Source organism: Acanthamoeba castellanii (genome assembly GCF_000313135.1).
Source record: "Acanthamoeba castellanii str. Neff unplaced genomic scaffold scf7180000084685, whole genome shotgun sequence".
NCBI classification, from domain to species: domain Eukaryota; phylum Discosea; order Longamoebia; family Acanthamoebidae; genus Acanthamoeba; species Acanthamoeba castellanii.
The window spans coordinates 24,016-46,540 of record NW_004457675.1 but is presented as its reverse complement, the minus strand read 5'-3'; the positions used below and the strand labels follow the sequence as shown (position 1 = coordinate 46,540).

Genomic DNA, 22,525 nt, shown 5'->3' with positions numbered 1-22,525 from the left:
AACTTTATGAGGCTCTCCTCATGTAGTGGTCCCGAACCCTCCCACGTCTCTCTCTCTCCCTCTAGAGCACTGCCACTTGCCGGCAAGGGGCGTGTTTAGTCACGTACGACCCCAGCGCGCGCCAATGCCTGTGGGGCGGGAGGAAAAGTTAACAGCTGTTTTGTTGCAGCCACTTGATTGTGGGTGAGGCCGTACCGATGGTTAGGGTTGCGCTCATGCCTGGCATGCTTGCCAACCACCAATGTGTCAACTTCATATCGTTCGCAAAGCTCGCACAGCAGTCTACGCTTGTCCACCGCCTCGCCAACCATGACCGTGTAGCGGCTCGGCTCCTGCATTGGTGTCCCTTCGTGAGCTGGCTGCACTGCCTTATAAAGTGATGTTGAACGTACCAGGACAGACTGGAGCTGGCGCGAGTAGGGAGTGATTATGTGGCAAGCCCACCGCCACAGCTCGTAGCGCAATCGGAGCTCCTCGGCCTCGTTGCGAGCGTAGCGACGGGGTATGGTCTTGTCCCGAATGACGACCACCATGATGTGGTCTTGGCTTGGGTCGACCAGCTCCAACGCCCGCTCCCAGCCGCGATGCGCGGCCTCAGAGCCATCGATCGCCACCAGCCATTGCTTGCCGCCAGTGATTGCCCTGGGCCTGTCCAGGTCTGTGCCCCTGTGGAGGCAGTTGTAGCTCACCATCTGCTTCCTCCACGTCGTCTGTTCCTCCGTCACTTGCCTGTCGCTGAGAAATGGACGGATCAGTTGCAAGGCAACATCAACTAATGTAACCACAATGAAACACCAACTCAGTGAGGCAGTACCAAAGGAGGTCAAGGCTGTCGATGAGGTAGGTCTCTGCCTGGGCCATGGTGCAGACTCGTGGATGCATTACCTTCTTCTTGTAGCTTGGCAGCAGTATTTGCGATTCAGCTGCTCCTGCGCTGTCGGAGTCGTAGTCATCGTCACTCCACTCGTCCTCACTGCTGTGGAGGAGACCTTCTTCACCCTCGTTGGTGCTCTTGCGGTGGTGCTTCTTCTCAGCAGGGTCGTCTTCCAGGTGGCCATAGCCAGCGCACGAGTTGAAACCGAGTTTGGCCCAGAAGGAATGCATGTGCGGGTGTTGTTGTGTGAGGTGCGGAGGGTAAGTTAGAGAGCAGTCTTTGGGCTCTTCTCCTTTTTGTGTTGCTTGCCCGGGTGCGGTGAGCCCGGTTCCTCACTTCGTGACCCTCGCTACCGAGCAACTCGCAACACTTTCCTAGAGACCCCGAACGAATCGCAATTCAGAAAATAAAAGTCTGATTAGCGAGTGGACCAAAGAGTTGCCAGGCGAACTGGTTGGCTGCACAGCGGCAAGAGAGGAAGTTGCAGTGTTCGGGGCACGGGCGACAACCACGTATCGCCGTTCGGCAATCCTTCTTCGTTCCCCTCTTCTCTTCTTGCCGACCATTTTGCCCACAAACACCTGTTTGGGCAGAAACATCATTCCCCACAGGACCGAATAACTTAAGAACACAGCATTGAGCAACACAGGTGATGAAGCTGCCTACCCCATGGGAGACGGGGATGATCGTCTTCCTATTCCTAGTCTTCCTCTCTCCCTCGGCCAGAGCCCAGAGCTGCGGCGATCTTTGCGCACACACGCCCAGCGGGGGCCTCTACACCCAGGCCATCTACATCGCGCAGGGGTTTCAAGTGACCCAGCCCAGCCGCATCACCGCCTTCACCGTCCAGCTCCAGAGCCCAAGTACTCTTCACCTTCACCTTCCCCCCTCACTTTCTCCTCTGGTCTACACACTCTCGTTCACCATTGCGCGTCGTGGGTCGGTTAACTGTTGCGTTGGCGGGCTGTGAGGGCGGTGATTGGTTCACGTTGTAGTTTGTCTGCAAATATTTGGAATTCTTACCACTGTGCAGCGGCCAACGGCACACAGACCCTCGTCTCTGCGGCCCTGCACGCGGACATGAATGGGACCCTGAGCAGCCAGCCCTCCGCACAGCTGGTCAATGCAGATTTCAACATCTCCAGCCCCGGGGTGGTCGGCCCGGGCACCACCCAGACCTACTACGCCACCGCCGGAAGTTCAGCGCCGCTACTCGACCCGGGCTTCTACTGGCTCAAGCTCACCCTGCCCTTCAACCTGATGGCCTGGCACCAGGCTAGCAACACCTACGTGCCCGACCTGACCGGCCCCATCAGGTACACCAAGTTCGTGTCGTCGGGCTCCCCCACAGACTGGGCCGTCCAATCGACCACGACCACTGCCTATCTGGTGCTCACCGGCTGTTACCAGCCTCTACCATCGCCTTCGCCCTCACCATCGCCGTCGCCCTACGCGAGCGCCGCCCCAGCGGTGCAGCTGCTGACCACGGACGTCAGCGCCAGCTTCGACGACCAGGCGCCAGCGGTGAATGTCTCGGCAACATCGGGCAGTCAGCCCGCCGTGGTCAGCTCCAGCTTCAAGGACATCGACATCAACGGCTCGACCCTGCCATCAGACGGTCTTGGTGGTGCGTTCTCTTCTACGACTGTGATAAATAGAGTATGTTGTTTTTTATTCTGATGGTGGGATCAGGCTACACGGTGGAGAGCTCGAACACGACCGGGGTCGGCGGTCAGGTGGAGACTACGACCTACGCGTACAGGGCGCAGATCGATGCCAGCACGACCATCGAGCAGTCGTTCACCTTCAGCAACACGCCCAAGCCCGGCGACTTCTTCGGCAGCGCCTACGTGCTCGCGGCCGGGTCGGTCAAGTGGTCAGTCAACCTTACGGCGGCCACCACTTCGGGCGCCGGCTCTTCCACCTCCGGAGGCGTGACCCTGCGCTACCTCCTCGCCGGGCTCCGTGCCAGCAACTCTAACTCGAGTTCCGCCAATGGGATCGTGCGGCTCACCGATTCGCCGAAGGCCAACATGACCACCTACTTCGTCCAGCTCTCGGCCAAGTCGGTGGCCAAGGTCGAGGTGTTCGATATCGCCTTCATCGACGGCGCCGGCTTCCAGTACATCACCCACGACATTCTTGCCATTCCTACAACTTCAGCCCCGGGCGTGGCGTTCGAGCTGGTGCTCCGCTTCCCCGGCTTCAACGAGTCGCTGCTCTACGACCCGAGCCTGGGCCTAGGCGTGCTGGTGGGCTCTTCGAACGGCGAATCGGGCGGCAGCGACAACAGCGCCCTGATCGTGGCGGTGGCCGTGGCGGTGCCATTGGCGGTCGCGGTGGTCGTCGTGGTCATCGCCGCCGCCATCGGCGTGGCCTGGTGGCGCAAGAGGCGTGCGCACGGCGAAGGCGTCGTCAACTTTGAGGGTGGCGACCACCGGACCCCAGACCCTTACCAATTGTGAACTGCGACCGAAAAACTGTAAACTGAGAAATGTACAAAATTAAGGGAAATGTAAGGGGAAATGCCTCGCATAATCCAAATTCCAGATCGTTGTAGTCTCGGCGAGACGAGAGGAGGCAAAGGTCACTCGAGAACTCGAGCTTGCTGCCCGGAGGATTCAACCACCCGGCCGTTCTCCGTCAGATTTCCCTTACGCCAAGAGATGTCGAGCGACAATGGAAGAGAAGACTCGGTTGTTGAAGCGGTGACAGCATGGCACGTCTTTCCCCAACCTCAGATCTATCTCCAGTACGGTAGGAAGATCGATGGAGCGTTTTCCTTTTGCATTTCTAAGCTCGCTACTTGCCGCTCTCCTTCAGGGGTACGGAGGGCTCGCTTGGCGACCGGCTGCGACACCGTGGGACGGGCGACGAGAAGGCCTACCTCATCAACGACGCCGAACAGCCCGCCGCTGAAGGCCACCAGGTCGTCGGCAAGCAGGGGTAGGTCGACGGCTCTGCGGCTTCTCTCCCTCTCTCTCTACCTCTTGTTTTCGCTGCGCTACTCACCCATCACCATCGGCCCCGTTCTACATCGCAGAGCTTTACAGGCGTCGGCGTCCATCATCAAGGCTGTGGTGGGAGCCGGCTCGTTCGCCCTCCCTTGGGCCTTCCTCCAGGCCGGCCTGTTCGGTGCGCCGCTCTCCCCTTCTGTGTGCCCCCCGGGGCAGGTGGATGAAGCTGACAATCGGTCGTGTTCTGTTGCATCGTGTGCGGTGGCGTCCGTGTGCGGTGGTACGTGTGTGCGGTGTAGGTGGAATGATTGGTATTTTGGTGTTGGCGATTCTCAGTTGCTATACGATCCGCATGCTCATCCAGTGCAAGCGTGAGCTCGTTGGTACGACTTGCAATTTGTGTTGAATGGCTCCTCCACTCTCCGGACAGTAACATCTCACATCTCAAATCCAAACACGCAACACGCACACGCCCTCACACACACAACACACGCAACGTGCACACCACCTACACGCACACACAGGCAAATCGGATCGATATGTCACGTACGTCGATATCGCCAGGGAGGTCTATGGTCGGGTGGTGGCGTGGACGCTCTACGCGGCCATCGTGATCACCTCCATCGGCGCCTGCTCCGCCTACCTCGTATTCTGGTACTACTCGTCTCGGCCCTCCGCCTGCCACCCTCTTTTCACTGAACCCGTGCCTTGCCCTTTTAGCGGCAACATGCTGGAGTCAGTGTCGCGAGGCAAGCTGGAGTCGATGTACTGGGTGTTCATCTTGGCCGGCCCGCTCATCCTGTTCACTTGGATCCGCTCCTTCCGCTACCTGGCCTTCACTTCCATCATCGGTATCGTCTGCGTCGCGTGTCATGTGTGTGTCGTGTGTGTGTCGTGTGTCGTGTGTGGTGATGCAGTGCTGAACAGTTTGTTGTGCTTCTCCACTCAACAGGCGATATTGCGCTGGTGTTGGCCATGATCACGATGTTCGTGGAGGGCTTCAAGGAGGAGAGTACGCAACGCACTCCTCCCACACGGCGGTGTGCCACGCAGCACAGATGTGCTCACACTCTCTGACGGTTTCTGCACTCTATGGTGGTTTCTCTGCAGGCGTGGAAAACCCGTTCGGTGGCGAGTATCCGCCGATTCAGTACCTGTCCTACCCCAAGTTCTTCGGCGCCGCGGCGTTCCTGTTCTGCGTGCACATGCTGGTATGCCAAACATTTCTTTTTACCTTTTCCTTTTTGTTTTCTTGAATGATCATTGACGCTCTACGTGCCGATCTTGATGACCACGCCCAGATGGTGCCCATCGAACAGTCCATGCACACGCCCAAGAACTTTGGCAAAGGTCTCTAATTCCTCAGTTTTCATCTCCCCTTGGGCTGCCGCTCAACCTTTTGTTTTTCCTCTGCGTGTGCGTGTGTGACAAACAGCGGTGTATGGCTCGTTTTTGGTGGTCACTGTGCTGAACCTGGTCTTCGCCGCCATCGGGTATGAAGCTTTTGACTATAAGTGCCGTGATTGCCATTCTCACACGATCTCGCACACACACACCACACACACACACACACACACACACACACACACACACACACACGATACCAGATACATGCTCTACAAGGGCGCAACCAAGGACATCATCATCAACAACCTCCCGGACAACGTGTTCGTCGACGTCGCACGTGTCGCCCTGGTGTTCGATCTGTTCTTCACGTTCATCGTAGTCATCGTGCCCGCTCGTGATATCATCGAGGTACTATCCGACTCCCACAACTCACACGGGGGCGCCCCACGCCAGAAAGACCTTTGTCTTCGACTAACTTGGCATGGACGACGAGCGCAGACGTCGCTGCTGACGCCCAACCAAAGGTGGAACACCATCAAGCGTTATGCCATTCGGTACGCTCAATCACCACCGCACATGCCACACCGCACACGCCACGCTGATCAGTCAGACTCGTCTTGTGTGTCGTGTGTCGTGTAGAACGGTCATGGTGGGCATCTGCGTGGGCATTGGCGTGGGGGTGAAGCAGTTCTCCGACCTCATCGGGTACACGACGCCCGCAGTGCAGTTTTTATTTCCTTTCAACACATTCACCATGACCGCGGCGCGGGCTTCACCTCCAGGCTGGTGTCGGGCCTCTCGCTGTCGTTCATGGCCTTCGTCCTGCCGCCCATGCTGCACATGAGGCTCTTCTGGGCCAGGCTCGACTGGGTACGTCGGCAAGTTGCCGTCCACCATAACCACAGCTTTACTAAGTGTATGGTGATGTGCTTGTCACTACGATTCCAGGTGTTGATTGGGGTGGACATCTTCCTGATCCTGTTCGGCATTGTCGCGGCCGTCACGACCACCACCGTCTCGGCCATCTCCATCGTCGGTGACTATTCCTAGTCGGCCCACCCACTTGTCTCGAATTTTATAATTTATAAAAAACATTATTAAGATTAATTTCTCACCATCATTTCAGTTATTAGCATTTCTTATCCTTTTCAAACTATTTGTATTTTAAAACTATTCTTGAAATAACTGACATGGACTGGGCGTACGAAGATGAGGGCGCCGGCGGTCTGTGGCCGGAGAGAGTAGAACGAAGCGAAGAAGAAGAAGGAGAAGAAGACGAGGGTGTTGAGTTGGGCGAATTCTTTGGCGACGGAGTAGCCATGATGCCGGTGGAGGTGGCGCTCCAGGTCTTCGAGTGGCTCGACCCGGCGTCGCTCGCGCGGGCCGAGCTGGTGTGCCGCCAGTGGCGGGCCACCATCGGACCGGCCTCGCCTCACCTCCCCTTCCTCTGGCGCGTGGTACGCTCCATTTTCATGTTATATTTAAAGTTAATAACGTATTTATTTAAACAAATAACAAGCAAATAAATAATAAATGGGAACAGGTGCACGAGGCCCATTTTGGCAGTGGCGCGGCTGCAGCGCATCGTCAGCCAGAAGCGGACGGGGCAGGACCCAGGAAAAAGGAAACAAACAAGAAGAAGGAATCTGAAGAACTCGACTGGCGTGCCAAGTGCCTCCGCGCTCACTTCACTCGACACCAGTACTACTACTGGCCTCCTTGTCAGTCTGTGGTGTCGTGTCTGGCATTTCACTTTCGTTTGGGCGTCGTGTCGTGTGTTGTGACGATGCAGATACATCAAGCAGGGCAACATGAGCGCGATGCTGAAGTGGGTCATCACGTGCGGCCACCACGTCGTGCTACGCGATCTCGTTCGCGACTCTCCACAAGCCCTCGCCGCCCTGCACGACCAACGGCGGTTCCACGACGCCATCGACGGGCACCTGACCCACCTCGCGCTGATCGGCTCCGACCTGCGGGTGATCGACCTGGTGGCGGCCCACGCCGGCGTGCCACCATTGGCCATCTCACGGGCCGCGCGCAGTGGCTCGCTGCAGGCGCTCGAGCTGCTCGTGCGCCATTTTGTCGACCACCACGCCGGCCTGCTCTCAGAAAGAACATCAGCCGACACTTCCATCGAAACGACTGGGCCAATCACCGAGGAGCTGCTCGACCAGCTCGACCAGGCACTCATGCAGGGCGGCCTCAGCGTCGCGCGCCTTTTCCTCCTTTCTGGTACCCACACGCTACTCGGCCCGGTCTGGGCCAGGTCCAGGACGCGAGCAGCCCTATAAAACCCTGTCCCTGTGTGTGGCTTATTAGGTGAGGGCGGCCATGTGGGTCTGATGCGTCCACTCCTAGAGCGAAGCAATGCCGCCCGCCGACACAAACTGCTGATGACCATCACCAACCGCAAGGGCAACACCGGTGCGCTCGAGTGTGTGTTGTGTGTGTTGTGTGTGTTGTGTTGTGTGTGTGTGTGTGAGACAGAGAGAGAGAGAGAGCGTTATATTGGACTATCGAACTAACTTGGGCTTGTGGGCACGTGAAGCATTCTTGGAGGCGTGCGACACGGGCTGCGCCGAGGTGTTTGCCTTCCTGTTCCCGCTTCTATCGGACGACCAAATCCGCACCGTAGCCAATCAACAGCGAATGACCGGTCTGCTGTTGGCCCTCCGTCGCGGTGATGTGGACATGGCCCGAGCCTTCCTCGACCGCGGTGCCTCGGCCAACGGCGATCGTCCCCTCGGGCCGCTCCCGCTCGCCGTCGCCGTAGCGGTACGCCCACTTTGTGCCATTTGATGCCGACATCTGCGCTAACTGGGTGGTCAGGCGGAGCGCAACAGGGTCGAGCTGGTAAGTCTGTTGCTGGGGCGGGGCGCCGACATCAACAAAGTTCAGATGGGCAGAGGCCAGACGTGCCTCTGCGCCGCGTGCGGCACGTCGAGCGTCAGCTACGATCTGGTGAAGCTGCTGCTCGACAAGGGCGCCGACCTATCCGTCATGGTAACGTTGGCCCACCACCTTAACTAAGTCGCAGGGAGCAGCCACCTTAACTTGCTTTACCCCGCAAGACCCAGCCGGCCGGGTGGAGTGTCACGGGGCGGCTGCTGCAGAGCCCAGACCCGCTCGGCGACGGCGAAGAGAAACTTCGAGTGACGCGGCTGCTGCTGGAGCGGGGAGCGCCGCTGGTCGCCAAAGAACATGCGGCCCGCAGCGGCTCCGAGGGGCTGGTGGTTCAGGTACTCCGCTGGTTCGCCAAGCTGGGCCAGCTCGGCCAGTTCCAGTTCGAGCGAGCCGAAGCCACCGCCCTTGCCACACTGCAGCTGCTGACCGACTATGGCTGCACAGCAAAGGTGCGCGTTACCATGCAACCACATACGCCACCTTAACAACAACGTCAGCACCTTAAATGTTACTTATTATTAGGACATGCCACCCGAGGAGCTGCTGCCACTGGTGGCCACCACCTCGCCTCGCATCCTGCGCTACTTTGTCGACCACCACGGGCTGTCGCTGACCGCCGACGGCGCCGCGCCGGGCCTGGCCCTCGCCGCTGCGCTGAGATCGAACACCGACGCCCACCACCGCCTGGTCACCGTGCGCGCGCTGCTTGAGCTGGGCGTCGGTCTGGCGCGGCTGCCCGATCCGGCCTCCATCCCCGCGGTCCACTACGTGCGCGAGGGCGAGGAGGACCTGCTGGCCCTGCTGGTGGCGCACGGAGCCGACGTCAACGCGGTGGACCAGGCCGGGTGTACCCTGCTCCACCGCTACATGTGGCGGATGCAGCCGAAGAGCGAGGACTGGGTGCGCGCGCTCCACCGCTTCGGCATTGACTTTGGGCTGCGCGAGTGTCGCCAGCGCACCGCGTGGGAGTGCGGCCGGTTGAGTGGGCGGATCGTGGCGGTGCTGAGAGAGCTCGCGCCACAGCCAGGCCAGTAGTCCACCTATGGCTCGGCGAGAGAACGAAAGCGAAGCCGGCCGTCGAATTCGTTTTTCGATATTAATAAGATAATCTTTTTTTCTATTGTTTACCGCAAAATATTATTGTGTCCAACATGGAAGAACTGCCAGATGAGCTGCTCGTTCACATCCTCGGCTTCCTGGGCGAACGAGAGGAGAACGTTGAAGGTGAAGATGAAGATGAGCATAGGGCAATGGAGGGCTTTGTGCGTGCTACCCCTCCCCCCCGCGAAACGAACCCGCTGACACTGTGACCCTGCGTGTACACCCTACACTGGTGGTGGTCCCTCACTTTGTGCTCTGCCGGTGCACAGCGTGCGCTGGTGAGCGTGAGCGCCACCAGCCGCCGGCTCCGGGCGGTGTCCGACTCCGCTGCCCTGTGGCGCCGCCTCTACGCCCGCCGCTTCCTCGCGCACTCGCCCTTCGCGCGTCTCGACCTCTATGAACACATCCCGCCCTTCCGGCTCGCCCACGAGGACCGCGAGCGCGCTCTCCTCTCCTGTTGGTGCGTTTTTATTTCTTTCTTTATTTATTTATATATTATTAATTTATTTATTGTTTTTTAGCCAATTATCCAGTTTATTATTTCTCTTAATTATTACCCAACGCTGAAGTACTTTCTTATTATTTCACTTCACGCGGACTAATGCTGAAACCGTGGGGTTGCCAGGCCGGGCGAGGACCGGTGGCGAGACGCCTTCGTGCGGGAAGCGCGATGGTCCTCGGGCAAGAACGTTCATACCGCCGTAGCCCGCGTACGTCTCATGTACATTGGTGTTGTGTGCCGTGTGTCGTGCGTCGTGTGTCGTGTTTGCCGTGTGCGCCGTGCAAGTGTCATAAAATATATACTGCACAGATTCCCGATCGAGTGGCGATGACGACGGGGCGCAACGTGCTGGTGGACGAGCGCGACCCCGAGAAGCCGGTCATCTTCGTGTCGTGCGGCAACGGACGCATTCACTCGTTTCGGTACGACCGCAGCCGTGGCGCCGGGGCCGAGCTGCGCAAAAAGAAGGTCTACTCGATCTCCAACGTCGGCACGCGGGCCATCCTGGGCGTGATGCGCATCAAAGACGCCTACATGACCGGCCTTCACCAAACGGATGAGTTGCTCATCGCCCGCGCCCATGGCACGATCAAGGTAGACACACGACACGACACGCACACACATACTGCACGACGCACTCATATTGGGCGGCGCGCAGGTGTTTCGTAAGGGCAGCACGTGGGCCAAGCTGGGGGTGGCCACAGGCGACGGCTTCCCCACGTTGGCGGTCAACCGGGAGCGCATGTGGATGGCCTCGAGCGCCTGGGGCCGCCCCGGCGTGATCGCCCTGCACGACCTGGGCGCGGCCCGGGCAGTATCCCAGTTCACCCTCGGTCCGTCATTCCTGGCATTCCAGTCGGTTGTTACACATTCCTCTGACACTCACCCCCCACATTCCTCCCGGCCATGCCTTCTGCAGAGGGCACAGGGAGCGAGCCCGGTATGGTCTCCAAACACAACCACTTGATCGTCGGTATCTAAACTTTTTGAATTCCTCGCAAGCTTGATGTTGCATGGCAACTCATTATTTGCTTTTTTGGTTTTGGGCACGCGGGTCACAGGCTCTCCGCAAGAGCTGGCGCTGTTCGACCTGCGCTCGGGCAAGAAGGAGCGCGACCTCATCTCTGACTATAGCGGCAAGGTCAAAGGCATTATCAGCGCGCAGTTCGAGGAGGACAGCGACGCCAGCTCGTTCCTCGTTACCGCCTATGATGGTAGTGTTCCTCTGGTGTTCTCTCAACTCAGCTTACCGACTGAACGCGCGTGCGTGTCGTGCCATGTCGTGCGTGCGCTGTGCGTGTGTGGTGTGTCGTGTGGTGTGTGGTGTGTGGTGTGTGGTGTGTGGTGTGTGGTGTGGTGTATGTGTGCAGCGCGTTCCACCTACGTGTACGACTGGGATTCGCTGGAACTCCAGCGCGAGGTGCCCGGCGGGGGGTACGACGTGAGCTTCAGGCGGGGCATCGTTGCGCTGGCCACCTCGCGGGGCGCCCACATCGCCGACGCGCATTCGTCGCGCTCCGGGTTCTTGGAAGCTTCCGGTCTAGGTAAGAACTCCTGTCTTGTTGGAATGCGGGGTTGACGCACCACTGCACACACGGCACACACGGCACACATGGCACCACTGCGCACGCACACGCACACGCACACGCACACGCACACGCACACGCACACGCACACGCACACAGGGACGCCGGAGGCGGCCTATGCGGACTGGCGCAGAGTGATTTTAATTGGGCACTCGGTGCACGAGAAGCGCATCATCATTCACGACCTGGCCACGTATCGCCAGCGCAGGCTGGAGCACCCAGACGGCACTGAGCACTCGCTGGGCAGTGCGGTGACTGACGACCTGCTGCTGACCGCCTCCAAGAACACTGTTGCTGTCTGGGACTTTGCCTCCTCTTTCTCTTCATAGACCTGAATGGTGCACTCAAACTCTGAGGGTAGGAATCACAAGTGAGGTGGGAGTTGATGACTGTCTTCCTCTGTTGAACTGTGACATGATGGACTTGGTGAGACATGTCCCAACAGACCAGCTGCAGGCATGAATGCCCAATGTCCCACAGCCACAAACCCAAGATCCCAGAAAGGCGATTTTCTTTCGCCTTTTCCTCCGGGGCGACGATGTTCGGGGATCGGAAAATGTTCGGCGTTGGCCGCACCCATCGGGACCTTCCGCCCTCGGCGTAGCGCCACAGAGATACGGCACCACGCACTCAAAGGGAACACAGAGACCACCATCCACACCACACATCATCACATCACACATACAATGCGAGCTTCCCGAGTTGTCAATGCCAGCGGCATCCGCGTACGCCCCTGCCATGTTTGTAGGGCCTTTAATCTCAATCGATCTGCAATCGCTACGCCAGCAAATCATCACACGATTACATGAATTTTGTGGCATTCTTCAAGTATGCTGCAGCAATTAGAAGAGTCTGCAAGAGGAAATCATGATTGCATTGCCATGACGTATCGTATATATCTCAATCTCATCTTTTCCCTTTGTCGGGGCAGAGCGCCGTCGTGGTGAGTGCCGTGAGGACCCCCGTCGGCAGCTTCGGCGGCGTGCTTTCCACCGTGAGCGGCCCCCGCCTCGCCGCCGCCTGCATCACCGCCGCCCTCCAGCGCACCCAGGGCGGTACCATTGCCCCCCCCCCTCTGCTCACCAGTTGTTGACACCCGGGGCTAACTGCCGAGTTGGTGGTCGTGACGACCTGTGCAGGCCAGGTCGGCGCTGCCGAGGTCACCGAGGCCATCATGGGTAACGTCATCTCCGCCAACGTCGGCCAGGCCCCCGCTCGCCAGGCCGCCATCCTCGCCGGTACGCCCACAACCTACCCATCCGTGCGTGTGCGGTGGTGTGTTCTTACCAGGCGGCGTGTTGCATGGGCGCAGGGCTGAAGGAGAGCACGGTGTGCACGACGGTGAACAAGGTGTGCGCGTCGGGCATGAAGGCCATCATGTACGGCGCCCAGTCCATCATGCTGGGCCACCACGAGGTCGTCATCACCGGCGGCTTCGAGTCCATGTCCAACGTGCCCTACTATCTCGAGAAGGCCAGGTAACAACACGCGACACCACACGACACACACACGACACACACACGACACACACACCGCGCACCACACAACACTAACCGCACACGACCGTGGTGATGATCAGGACTGGTTACCGTTACGGCCACGGGCAGCTGATCGACGGCGTGCTGAAGGACGGCCTCACCGACGCCTACGACGGCCAGCACATGGGCATGTGCGCCGAGAAGTGCGCCAAGGATCACGGCTTCACGCGGGAGCACCAGGACGAGTACGCCGTGACGGCCTACCGCCGCGCGGCCGAGGCCTGGAAGCAGGGCTGGTTCAACGACGAGGTCGTGCCCGTGTCGGTGCCCGGCGGTCGCGGCAAGGAGACCGTCGTCGCCGAAGACGAGGAGTACAAGAAGGTCAACTTTGACAAGATCTCTTCCCTCAAGCCCGCCTTCCACAACGAGGTGCGCGCTCTCTCCTGCTTTCTGTGTGCGTGTGCGGTGCGTGCGTGTGCGGTGCGTGCGGTTGGGGTCCCAACACCACACACGTCGGTGGCGGCGTGCGACAAACCTCGTGGCACGTTCACCTGGTCACACGTCACGTGTGGGAAATCAAAAACAAACCAACTCGCGCGCCTCCCAAAGTGCGGAGAGAGCGCGAGCGGGCAAAACGCAGAAGGGGTCCTTTTCCTTTGTTTGTTTGCTCTGTGCGCCCGCAGGCGGCCCTTTTTTGCGTTTAATCGCCGGCCAATCCGTTTTAGCGGATGCGCGCCCCACACGCGCTTCCGTCATTGTTTTGGCCACATCGCACGATATTTTTATTATTTATGAGATTATTATATTATTTATTCTTATTTCTTATTATTTATTATTTACTGATTTGTGTCGTTGTGTGCGGCGAGAGTAGGGTACGGTCACGGCTGCCAACGCGTCTTCGCTGAACGACGGCGCATCGGCGATGCTGCTGATGAGCGAGGAGAAGGCCAAGGCCCTCGGCCTCAAGCCCCTCGCCAGGATCCTCGGCTTTGCCGATGCTGAGCAGGCGCCCATCGATTTCGCCACCAGGTACGCTGACAGTGTATACACCGCACACGCACTCACCGCACACATATCTAAACCGTGCGTGTGGCGTGCAGTCCCTCGCTGGCCATCCCCAAGGCGCTGAAGCACGCCGGCGTGGAGGCCAAGGACGTCGACTACTGGGAGATCAACGAGGCCTTCTCCGTCGTCGCCCTCGCCAACGCCAAGGTTTGTGTTTCGTTTCATTTCGTTTTGTTTTGTTTCGTTTCGTTTTTTTCCCTGCGTTCTCGCCTCCACCAACGTAACTAACGCGTGTGTGTTGTACATATTGCGTGTCGTGTCGTGTCGTGTGTTGTGTGCAGCTTCTGGGCATTTCGCTGGACCGTCTGAACGTGCACGGCGGTGGCGTGTCGCTGGGCCACCCCATCGGTTCGTCGGGCGCTCGCATCGCCGTCAGCCTCACCCACATCCTCCGCCAGAAGGTATTATTATCATTACTACCTGCAGATATTATTCTTTTTATGATATTTGTTTTCTCTTCTGTCGCTCACACGACACACAACACGACAGGGCGGCCGGATTGGTGTGGCGTCGATCTGCAACGGTGGCGGCGGCGCTTCGGCCATCGTCATCGAGAAGCTGTAATACCCTGTAGTGCATGATTGTATGTCATCGTGGTGACCAGGTCTCCGCGTCAAAAGCAAAAAGAGTGTTTGTTGTTAGCGCCCTTCACGTTACATTCATGTGTTTTTTCTTAATGTTGGTGCCCCACTGCACTTCTATGCTGGTCCAGCGTGGCGTACAAGTCTTGTGACACCTCTGGGTGCAGCTTGCGGGCAAAGACGCAATCTGACTCCACCATCACTTGGAAGTCCTGTGGGCCCAAGAAGCAGGGGTACTGCCGAGGTGCCTCAGGCTTCTGTTGTTGAGAAGTGGAAACAAAGACATCATCATCACCATCAGATCGTTATCAGATGTGGCACAACTGTGGTTGCAGTTTGTACCAGGTACAGGCACGCATCCCATCGGTGGTATCGACAGACAGGTCTTCCGTGCTAAGGAATTGGGTGAGAGAGGGGTCCGGTGCTGCCAGAGCAAAGCAGTGCAAACAAGCTAAAAAAAAAAAGGTGAGGTTGAAGTCAAGATGTACCCTTTGGTACCCCACGGTGCTGTTGAAGGGGCTGTTCATGAGCACGATCTGGAAGAACGACTCGTCGGCAACGTCTGCATTGCCGCTGCCCATGGCCAGCAGCACATTGCGGGCCAGAGCAGAAGAGAGTGTGTACTCCACAAACTCGCGGGTGAGGATAAACCACTGGTGTTGTGGTAGTTGAGGGTCCATGTGTGGGTCTCTGCCAAGAACGAAGAGGCGTACCTGGGACCCGTATTGGTCAGGCTCGGCGACCCCCGTAGGCCACGTGACGTTGGCCAGTCGCGCGAGCTTCAATTCGGGCACCTCGTTGGCCCTCTGCGGCCTTGTGCCGGGGTCGGTCACGAAGTTGGCCCCGCGCCAGTGGGCCAACCGCTCGGCCAGCTCCGCCTGGCCCACGAGGGGGTACGTGTCGCCCGACAAGTTGATCGCGTAGTCCCACTTGCCGAGGCCCAGCAGCTCCTGCAGTCCGTCAAGCTCGTTCTGCACGAGCCCCAGCGTGCCCCACCCCGAGAGCACGTTGGTGGTCATGGCCCGCACGTTGCCGCTGCCGTGGAAGACGGTGGCGGGCGAGCCCAGGAACTCGTCGAGCCTGAGCCGCCCGAGCTCGTCCATGCTCTGGTCCACGACGTAGAGGTAGAAGAAGTCGGGGCGCCATATGGCCGGCAGCAGGCGCTGCGAGGCCAGCACGGACTCGTCGGAGTGCACGAGGATGAGGTAGGCCGCCTTGAGCCCCGAGCCGCTCTCAACCTCCTGCGTGGTGGCCCATTTTGAGCGAGCGGACCAAGAAAGCAAACCCTCAAGTGGGGGGGGTTGGACCTGGTATTTGAGTAGCCCCACTACGATGCTGTAGAGAAGGAAAAAGGAGACGACAAGGAGGAGGAGAGACCTGAAGCGCATCGACAACGCTCGGGCCTTGCCCGTTACACGGTGCCCACTACAACTGCTCTTCTTCTTCTCGAGGAGGTGGAAAGCGAACACGTCATCACACCTTAAAAGGTATAAAACTTTTGACCTTTTTCGGAAGCTCATGCCGCGGAATTAGGCAAAGTTGATGGCCACGGTCTTGGAGTGGGTGAAGTGCTCCAGCATGGTCTCGAGCGAGCCCTCGCGGCCCAGGCCCGACACCTTCCACCCGCCCACCGGCAGATTGGGCTGCACCACCGCGTTCTGGTTCACCTGCACCACACCTTCACTCCCCAGCCCAGGGATGTCATCAGCCTGCAGCGTCGGACGTCTGCGGCGACGATGGCAGGTCGCGTACCGGCTTCGAGCTTGCGGGTGGCGTGGAGGGCCTTCTGGAGGTCGTTGGTCCACACGCTGGCCGACAGGCCGTACTCGGTCGAGTTGGCCTCGTCCAGCACCGCGTCGAAGTCGTTGAACTGTCGCACACGACACACGACACACACAACCGAATCCACGTTAGCGACCGCGTGTGCGTGTTGCGTGTGTAGTGCGTGACGTGCGCGGTACCTTGAAGACGCAGGTGACGGGGCCGAAGATCTCCTCACGCGCCACGCGCGACTGGTTGGAGATGCCCGTGAACACCACCGGCCTCACGTACAGACCCTGCACCACGACGCGTGAGCACACCACACAACGCGCGCACGACACACACGACACACACGACACACACGACACACACGCACGTACCTTGCTGAGCGAAGCGTCGGTGGGGAGGGCGGAGCATTCGTGGGCGGTGGCGCCCTGCTCGCCCTTGCCCAGGGCGATGTAGCGCTGGATCTTGTCCAGCTGGGGCTTCGAGATCACCGTGCCGATGTCGGTCGTCTCGTCCAGCGGGTCGCCCATCTACACCCCACCGCACACACCCGCACACCGCACACGCCGCACACACCGCACACGCTCGGTTAGCAGTGTTTCGACGAAGGAGAGGGGAGGGAAAGGTGCCTTGAGGGCGTTGATCTTCTCGGTGAGGGCGGCGACGAACTTGTCGTGGATGGCCTCGTGCACATAAATGCGGCTCGCCGCCGTGCACGATTGACCTTGGTTTTGCGGGAGGGGGGGATCACAACATGGTCAGCGCGCGTGTGCGTGTGCGTGTGCGGTGGTGCGTGTGTCAAGTGCGTGTGCGTGTGTCGAGTGTCGAGTGCGTGTGCGGTAGGTACCCTGACGAGTGAAGCGCATGGAGAGGATGGCGCCGTTGACGGCCTTCTCGAAGTTGGCGTCCTCCAGCACTGAGGCCGTGGGTCAGCACAGGCCACGACTACTAAAACGTGGGGGGGGGCGGCAGCGGTGTATGTTCTTTTTCGTACCGATCATGGGCGACTTGCCTCCCAGCTCGAGCGTGACCGGGATCAGCTTCTCCGCAGCCTGCCTGCATTGACATAAACAAAAAGAAAAAAAGAAAGAAATTACGATGGAGAAAAGAACAAAAGGGCTTTTGGGCGTCAGTTGGTGTACTTGTAGATCTCGCGTCCGGTGTCGACGGAGCCGGTGAAGGTGACCTTCTTCACCAGCGGGTGCCTCACCAGCGGAGTACCCGCCTGCTTGCCGTATCCTGCACCGCGCACGCACGCGTGTGAGTGTCGTGCGTCCAAAGGTGTGTGCGTGTGCGTGTGCGTGTGCGTGTGCGTGTGCGTGTGCGTGTGCGTGTGCGTGTGCGTGTGCGTGTGCGTTTGCGTGATGTACCTGAGACCGTGCTGACCAGACCGGAAGGCAGCACCTGGTTGAGGAGCTCCGTCACGCGCAGCACACCTGGTGCCAGCACCCCACAACCCGACCGACGACTGGTTGGTTACAAACAACGAAAAAGAACGAAGAACGAAAAGAAAAAAGAAAACGGCGCCAGGCTGGAGGAGAGAGCATGGGGGCGCACCGAAGGGGGCGGCCTCGGCGGACTTGAGGACCACCGCGTTACCGGCCACGAGAGCGGGCGCCAGCTTGAGCGCAAAGAGCAGCAGCGGCGCGTTCCACTACAACGCGACGACGACCAAGAAATGAGTTTTTACTCCATTATGAGTGTCTTGTCGTGTTGCGTGTTGCGTGTGCGTGTGCGGTGCAGTGGGTGTCGTGAGTGCGGTCGACGTACGGGAATGATGGCGCCGACGACGCCGACGGGTTCGCGGGAGGTGTAGGTGAGGACGCTGGGGTTGAAGGGGATGGTCTGGCCCTTGATCTCCGGCGCCAATCCGCCGAAGAAGCTGAACGTGTCCGAAATCAGACCTGCCTCGACCCTGCTCTCCGTACGAATCGCCTGTGCGGTGCGTGCGGTCGCGCGTGTGCGATGTGTGCGGTCGCGCGTGTGCGGTGTGTGCGATGAAGCGTGTCGTGCGGTGTGTGCGGTGAGTGTTGTCCCGGCGGGGAGGGCGCTTACATGGGTCGTTGAGTACCTTGCCGGTCTCGAGGGAGGTGAGCTGGGCGAGCTCCTCGACGTGGGCGCGCAGCACCTCGCCGCACTTGGCCACCAGGGCGCCGCGAGCTCTGTTTCCGCGCACAAAAAAAAAGTGAGCCGCAACAGCTGTGTGTCGTGTGGTCGTGTGTGTGTCGTGTGTGTCGTGTGTGTGTGGTAAGGCTGGGTCGTGCCGCACCGCACGGACTGCTCGCGCCACTCCTTCTGGGCGCGCGAGGCCAGGGTGACGGCGTCGTTGATGTCGGCCTCATCGCCTGGCACATGTGTCGTCATCGGCCTGATCAGCACAAACAGTTCAAACATTTCCAACATTTGGACGCACCGAGGGCGGCGTGGCCGATGGTCTCGCCAGTGGCCGGGTTGTGGACGTCGAACACGGCTCCGCTCTTGGCCGGTCGCAGACCACCGATGAAATGCTTGCCTGCAGGTGACGGACAAAAATAGATAATTAAATAAATAAAATAATAAAATAAAATTCGTTGTTCGTAATAATAAGGCATAGTAATAATAAGGAAAAAGAATATAAAACAGAGAGGTCCTGCGAGAGAGCGCAGACGGTACCGGAGAGTCGTTGAGCGAGCGCCAAAGGAGCGGCCGCGCGATCCCTGTGGTGAATTTTTAGACCCAAGATTGAGTACTCAATAAGATCTGAATGAGAAGTGAAAGAAGCAAACGTACGACTTGGTGGCAAAGCTTCGGATACCGAGGACGCGCGAGGCGGAAGTGGAGGTGGAGGAAGAAGTGGAGGTCCGGAGCATGGTCGCCATCTTTACACAACACCAAAACGAACAGAGAGAAAAAACCAAAAGAAAAGCAAAGCGAGAATTCTGTGCGACCTGGTTGTTCTTCCTCATTAGCGATGAGGAAGAACACCACAGAGGAAGAGCTTTTGATGCAAAGATAATGGCTTTTTTGTCAGTTGATTTTGGGATTGCCTCCCCTCCTATTTTATCACCATCTCCTCATTGTTGTCATCCACACCATGATGGAAGAAGTATGACCAAAAAAAGTGGTGACTGCTACTAGGATGCAGTGATATGTTCATGCATGCACTTGTATACATTATACATATACTATCTCTCTTTTGGTGTGTACATATATCATCACTCCAAATTTAACCACCTGCTGGTATGGGCGGCCAGAAATAAGTTGCCATAGACATGATGTTGTTTGCTTATGTATGTGACACATTGACAGAGCAGTGTCTGGACAGTCAAGTCCTTCGCCGCCAAGATGGTGGAAGTGGAATGATTCTCTCTCAAGGTGCACACTGCATACCTACTGGCTCGCAAGCTTGGTATGTGTCCTCCACCTCGCCTTAGAAGCTCTGGTTGTTGTGCACTCACCGCGCGCCTCACCCTCAGCACTTGTGATTGCCTTGTTCATCTCCTGTGGCAGGGTGGCCTCGAGGTCATCCACGGCACCATGACCACTGGTTAGTACTCCCTTCTTTTCTTCCTTCCTCATCATGCTCTGCATGCTGGCATCCATTCTCTCATCCTCCCTGGTGTGTGTGTGCTATGTCTCATGTAATTTAGGCACCCTGACGTCCTTCATCTTGTACATGGTCACTGTGGGCATGAGCCTGAACAGCCTGTCCTCCATCTGGGGTGACTTCATGAAAGCCGTTGGTACGGCCCGCCCGCTGACCTGCCCGGACATGCGGCGGCGGACCCTCGCGCTTACTCGCAAACGAGTCGGGTTGGGCGGTTGTGTGCAGGCGCATCGTCGCGCGTTTTCCAGCTGCTCGACCGCCAGCCCCGCATCACAAGCGAGGGCCGCAAGATCAGTGCCATCCAGGGAGAGGTCCGACTGGAGGACGTCTACTTTGCCTACCCGTCACGTAAGGCGGTGGCAAGTCGACGATCGTGCACATGATTGAGCGCTTCTATGACCTGCTGTCAGGTGCCGTCTACCTCGACGGCGTGGATATCCGCAACCTTGACTACGACAACCTTCACAGGTACGACTGGCTCACCTCATCAGGGCGCCACACCACTACCATCTTAACTCATTCGCACACTCCATGGATGAATCATCCAGCCACATCGGCCTGGTGAGCCAGGAGCCCACGTTGTTTGCGGCGTCCATCGCTGACAACATCAGATACGGCTGTCCGCACAAAAAAGTCTCCATGGAGGAGATACAACGGGCGGCCAGGTGCTATCTCTCTGCCCCCTCTCTCCAGTGCATGGATGGTCACGACTGACCTGACGGGGCCACAACTGACGCATCGTTCCTGCGCAGGCTTGCCAATGCGGCTGAGTTCATCGAGCGCGCGCCCAATAAGTACGACACAATGGTCGGCGGTATGGCGAAGCTCCACTCCTCCTCTTTCTTCAACCTTGCGCCTTACGCCACTACAGAGCGGGGCATCACTCTCAGCGGTGTTTCATCGAGTAGCAAGATGGTCGGGTTCTTGAGAATGGCACGGGCAATGCCCACTCGCTGCTTCTGCCCACTCATGCCCATCCGGATTCGCCCACTCATTTCCATCCGTGTCTTATGTAGCCACGTCCGCCCTGGATGCCGAGAGCAAGAACCTGGTCCAAGACGCCCTGGACAAGCTGATGAAAGACCGTTCTGTGTTGGTGATCGCACACCGTCTCAGTACGGTCCGTAATGCCGATGTCGTGTACACGTGGTCGAATCGTTGAGCGAGGCTCGCATGATGAGTTGCTGGCATTGGAGGGCATCTACGCGCGTCTCGTGCGACATCAGCTGCAGCAAGCGGAGTAACCCTCCCTCCCGGGGATGTTTTGTCTGTTTGTTTGTTAAGCAGAAAGAAACAAGTGCTGCGGAGAAATGCACTCTTTTCTTTTTCCTGTTCTTTTCCTCTTTGATTGCTTTTGGAAGCCACTGTTCACCTTCTTCCTCTTCCTCCACCCCTTCCTCCACCTCTGCCTCCTCTTCCACCGCCACCACCGCCTCCCCTACCGCCTCCGCCTCCTCGGCCAGCGCCTCCACCACCTCGGCCGCCGCCACGGCCGCCGCCGCCGCCGCCGCCGCGGGAGCTCATGCCGGCCATTCTGGTGTTGTTGGCCCGGCCAGACTTCATCCGCATCTGCAGCTTCTTAACGCGCTTCTTCTCCTTTCCGATCTGCTCAGCGCCGCGCAGCTCGCTGCGCCCGCCGGTCGAAGCGGCCTTGGGCGCCTTGTGGCGGTACTTGCCGCCCTCGACCGGCACCGCCCGCACCGTGGTCTCGTCATCGCCCACGCTTGGGATGTGGGCTCGCGTCTTCTCCGTCCACTTCTTGTAACTGTTGTTCACCACCGCACACACCGCACACGCACCACCGCGCGCACACGATGATTGATAAGTTCCCGTGGTGTAAAGGTGTGTGCGGTGGCGTGTGCGGTAGGAACTACGTACATGGAGATCTTCTTGGTGCCGTCGACGTTGGTGCCGGATTCGTTCTTGAACTTGAACCCGCCCTTCTTCTCCTTGGCCTCGAGCGAAGCCGCCGTCACGAAGCGCTTCCTCTTTCGGTCCCACCTGTGTGTGCGCACAAACCACACGCGACACGCATCGACGGTGGTGAGCCACGAGACCAATGCCTACATATATATATTATATATTATATTATATATTATATAAAGGCATGCTCGTACCGCATGGCGTTCTTGTTCTTCATCATGGTCTGCTTGTCGTCGCTCATCAGGTCCATGGCCACGTCGCCCATCAGTCCTCGCGAGTCGTCACGCACCGACAGCCTAATTTATTAAAATAATATATTATTGACATAAATGTGTTAAAAGATATACTCAAACACATCTGTAAATATATATATATATAAAGAGATAAATATTTCAATGTAACACAACAAAGGCGGGGTGGGTGGCGTACGCGTCTTCCTTGGCTCTGCCCTGCTGGAACATGGGGATGAAGTACTCCTCGTCCCTGAACGTCTCCGGCTCGCGCTTGCGCTTCTTGACTGAGTTGTGTTCGGCGGCGCTGCTGCGCTTGCTCGTCTCGACGACAGCGTCGTTCTCGTCCTCGTTCTCGTCCTCGTCCTCCTTGGCGATGGCCTGCAACAGCGCCTCGTCGTCGGCCTCGGTCTGCATCTTCTCGGTCAGCTCCTGCTGCTGCCCGTCGATCCGCCGCTTGATCAGTTCGTCGTGCTGCTCCCGCTTGTGCTTCATCACATCCAACGCTCCTGCACAATTCGCGCAATTTAGTTATTTTCATTCATTTATGCACCGCACACACATGCGCACACGCGCGCACACGCCGCACGCCAGCGCACACGCACGTACCCTGTCCGGTGA

General features: G+C 58.4%; 7 protein-coding genes and 3 pseudogenes across 7 annotated transcripts; 6 read left to right on the top strand and 4 right to left on the bottom strand.

Annotated features, from left to right (window-relative positions):
• Nucleotides 1–61: 61 nt before the first annotated feature.
• Nucleotides 62–1,104, bottom strand: ACA1_376190 (uncharacterized protein; the record flags this gene model as incomplete). The annotated part of the gene is made up of 4 exons (XM_004353635.1): nt 62–128; nt 196–332; nt 393–729; nt 815–1,104. The coding sequence occupies 4 exons, from the start codon at nt 1,102–1,104 to the stop codon at nt 62–64; spliced, it is 831 nt and encodes a 276-aa protein (XP_004353687.1).
• A 422-nt stretch (nt 1,105–1,526) lies between these two features.
• Nucleotides 1,527–3,339, top strand: ACA1_376180 (uncharacterized protein; the record flags this gene model as incomplete). Its single annotated transcript, XM_004353634.1, has 3 exons — nt 1,527–1,737; nt 1,908–2,501; nt 2,567–3,339. The coding sequence occupies 3 exons, from the start codon at nt 1,527–1,529 to the stop codon at nt 3,337–3,339; spliced, it is 1,578 nt and encodes a 525-aa protein (XP_004353686.1).
• Nucleotides 3,340–3,540: 201 nt separating this feature from the next.
• Nucleotides 3,541–6,228, top strand: ACA1_376170 (Transmembrane amino acid transporter protein; the record flags this gene model as incomplete). The annotated part of the gene is made up of 14 exons (XM_004353633.1): nt 3,541–3,626; nt 3,698–3,820; nt 3,918–4,009; nt 4,131–4,214; nt 4,356–4,682; nt 4,784–4,843; nt 4,942–5,042; nt 5,133–5,181; nt 5,267–5,345; nt 5,439–5,586; nt 5,677–5,732; nt 5,818–5,883; nt 5,961–6,048; nt 6,127–6,228. 14 exons carry the CDS (start codon nt 3,541–3,543, stop codon nt 6,226–6,228), a joined length of 1,461 nt encoding a protein of 486 aa, XP_004353685.1.
• A 140-nt stretch (nt 6,229–6,368) lies between these two features.
• Nucleotides 6,369–9,120, top strand: ACA1_376160 (annotated as a pseudogene).
• Nucleotides 9,121–9,236: 116 nt separating this feature from the next.
• ACA1_376150 (uncharacterized protein) lies at nt 9,237–11,603 on the top strand (the record flags this gene model as incomplete). Its single annotated transcript, XM_004353632.1, is given in 10 exon segments — nt 9,237–9,347; nt 9,456–9,646; nt 9,812–9,896; nt 9,998–10,110; nt 10,123–10,282; nt 10,347–10,521; nt 10,608–10,661; nt 10,750–10,905; nt 11,059–11,232; nt 11,374–11,603. 10 exon segments carry the CDS (start codon nt 9,237–9,239, stop codon nt 11,601–11,603), a joined length of 1,449 nt encoding a protein of 482 aa, XP_004353684.1.
• A 357-nt stretch (nt 11,604–11,960) lies between these two features.
• On the top strand, nt 11,961–14,381 carry ACA1_376140 (acetylCoA acetyltransferase, mitochondrial, putative; the record flags this gene model as incomplete). Its single annotated transcript, XM_004353631.1, has 9 exons — nt 11,961–11,999; nt 12,206–12,329; nt 12,414–12,512; nt 12,587–12,752; nt 12,854–13,181; nt 13,624–13,781; nt 13,853–13,964; nt 14,099–14,218; nt 14,307–14,381. The coding sequence occupies 9 exons, from the start codon at nt 11,961–11,963 to the stop codon at nt 14,379–14,381; spliced, it is 1,221 nt and encodes a 406-aa protein (XP_004353683.1).
• A 109-nt stretch (nt 14,382–14,490) lies between these two features.
• On the bottom strand, nt 14,491–15,741 carry ACA1_376130 (xylosyltransferase 1, putative; the record flags this gene model as incomplete). The annotated part of the gene is made up of 4 exons (XM_004353630.1): nt 14,491–14,610; nt 14,887–15,051; nt 15,112–15,639; nt 15,706–15,741. Coding segments are annotated over 4 exons (849 nt in total), but the record flags the coding sequence as incomplete, so codon positions are not given.
• Nucleotides 15,742–15,927: 186 nt separating this feature from the next.
• On the bottom strand, nt 15,928–19,023 carry ACA1_376120 (betaine aldehyde dehydrogenase; the record flags this gene model as incomplete). Its single annotated transcript, XM_004353629.1, has 16 exons — nt 15,928–16,076; nt 16,151–16,268; nt 16,360–16,455; nt 16,540–16,695; nt 16,747–16,889; nt 17,013–17,081; nt 17,160–17,221; nt 17,308–17,404; nt 17,536–17,601; nt 17,723–17,819; nt 17,936–18,100; nt 18,237–18,327; nt 18,435–18,510; nt 18,579–18,677; nt 18,818–18,861; nt 18,935–19,023. 16 exons carry the CDS (start codon nt 19,021–19,023, stop codon nt 15,928–15,930), a joined length of 1,617 nt encoding a protein of 538 aa, XP_004353681.1.
• Nucleotides 19,024–19,681: 658 nt separating this feature from the next.
• Nucleotides 19,682–20,659, top strand: ACA1_376110 (annotated as a pseudogene).
• Nucleotides 20,660–21,119: 460 nt separating this feature from the next.
• ACA1_376100 lies at nt 21,120–22,399 on the bottom strand (annotated as a pseudogene).
• Nucleotides 22,400–22,525: the final 126 nt, after the last annotated feature.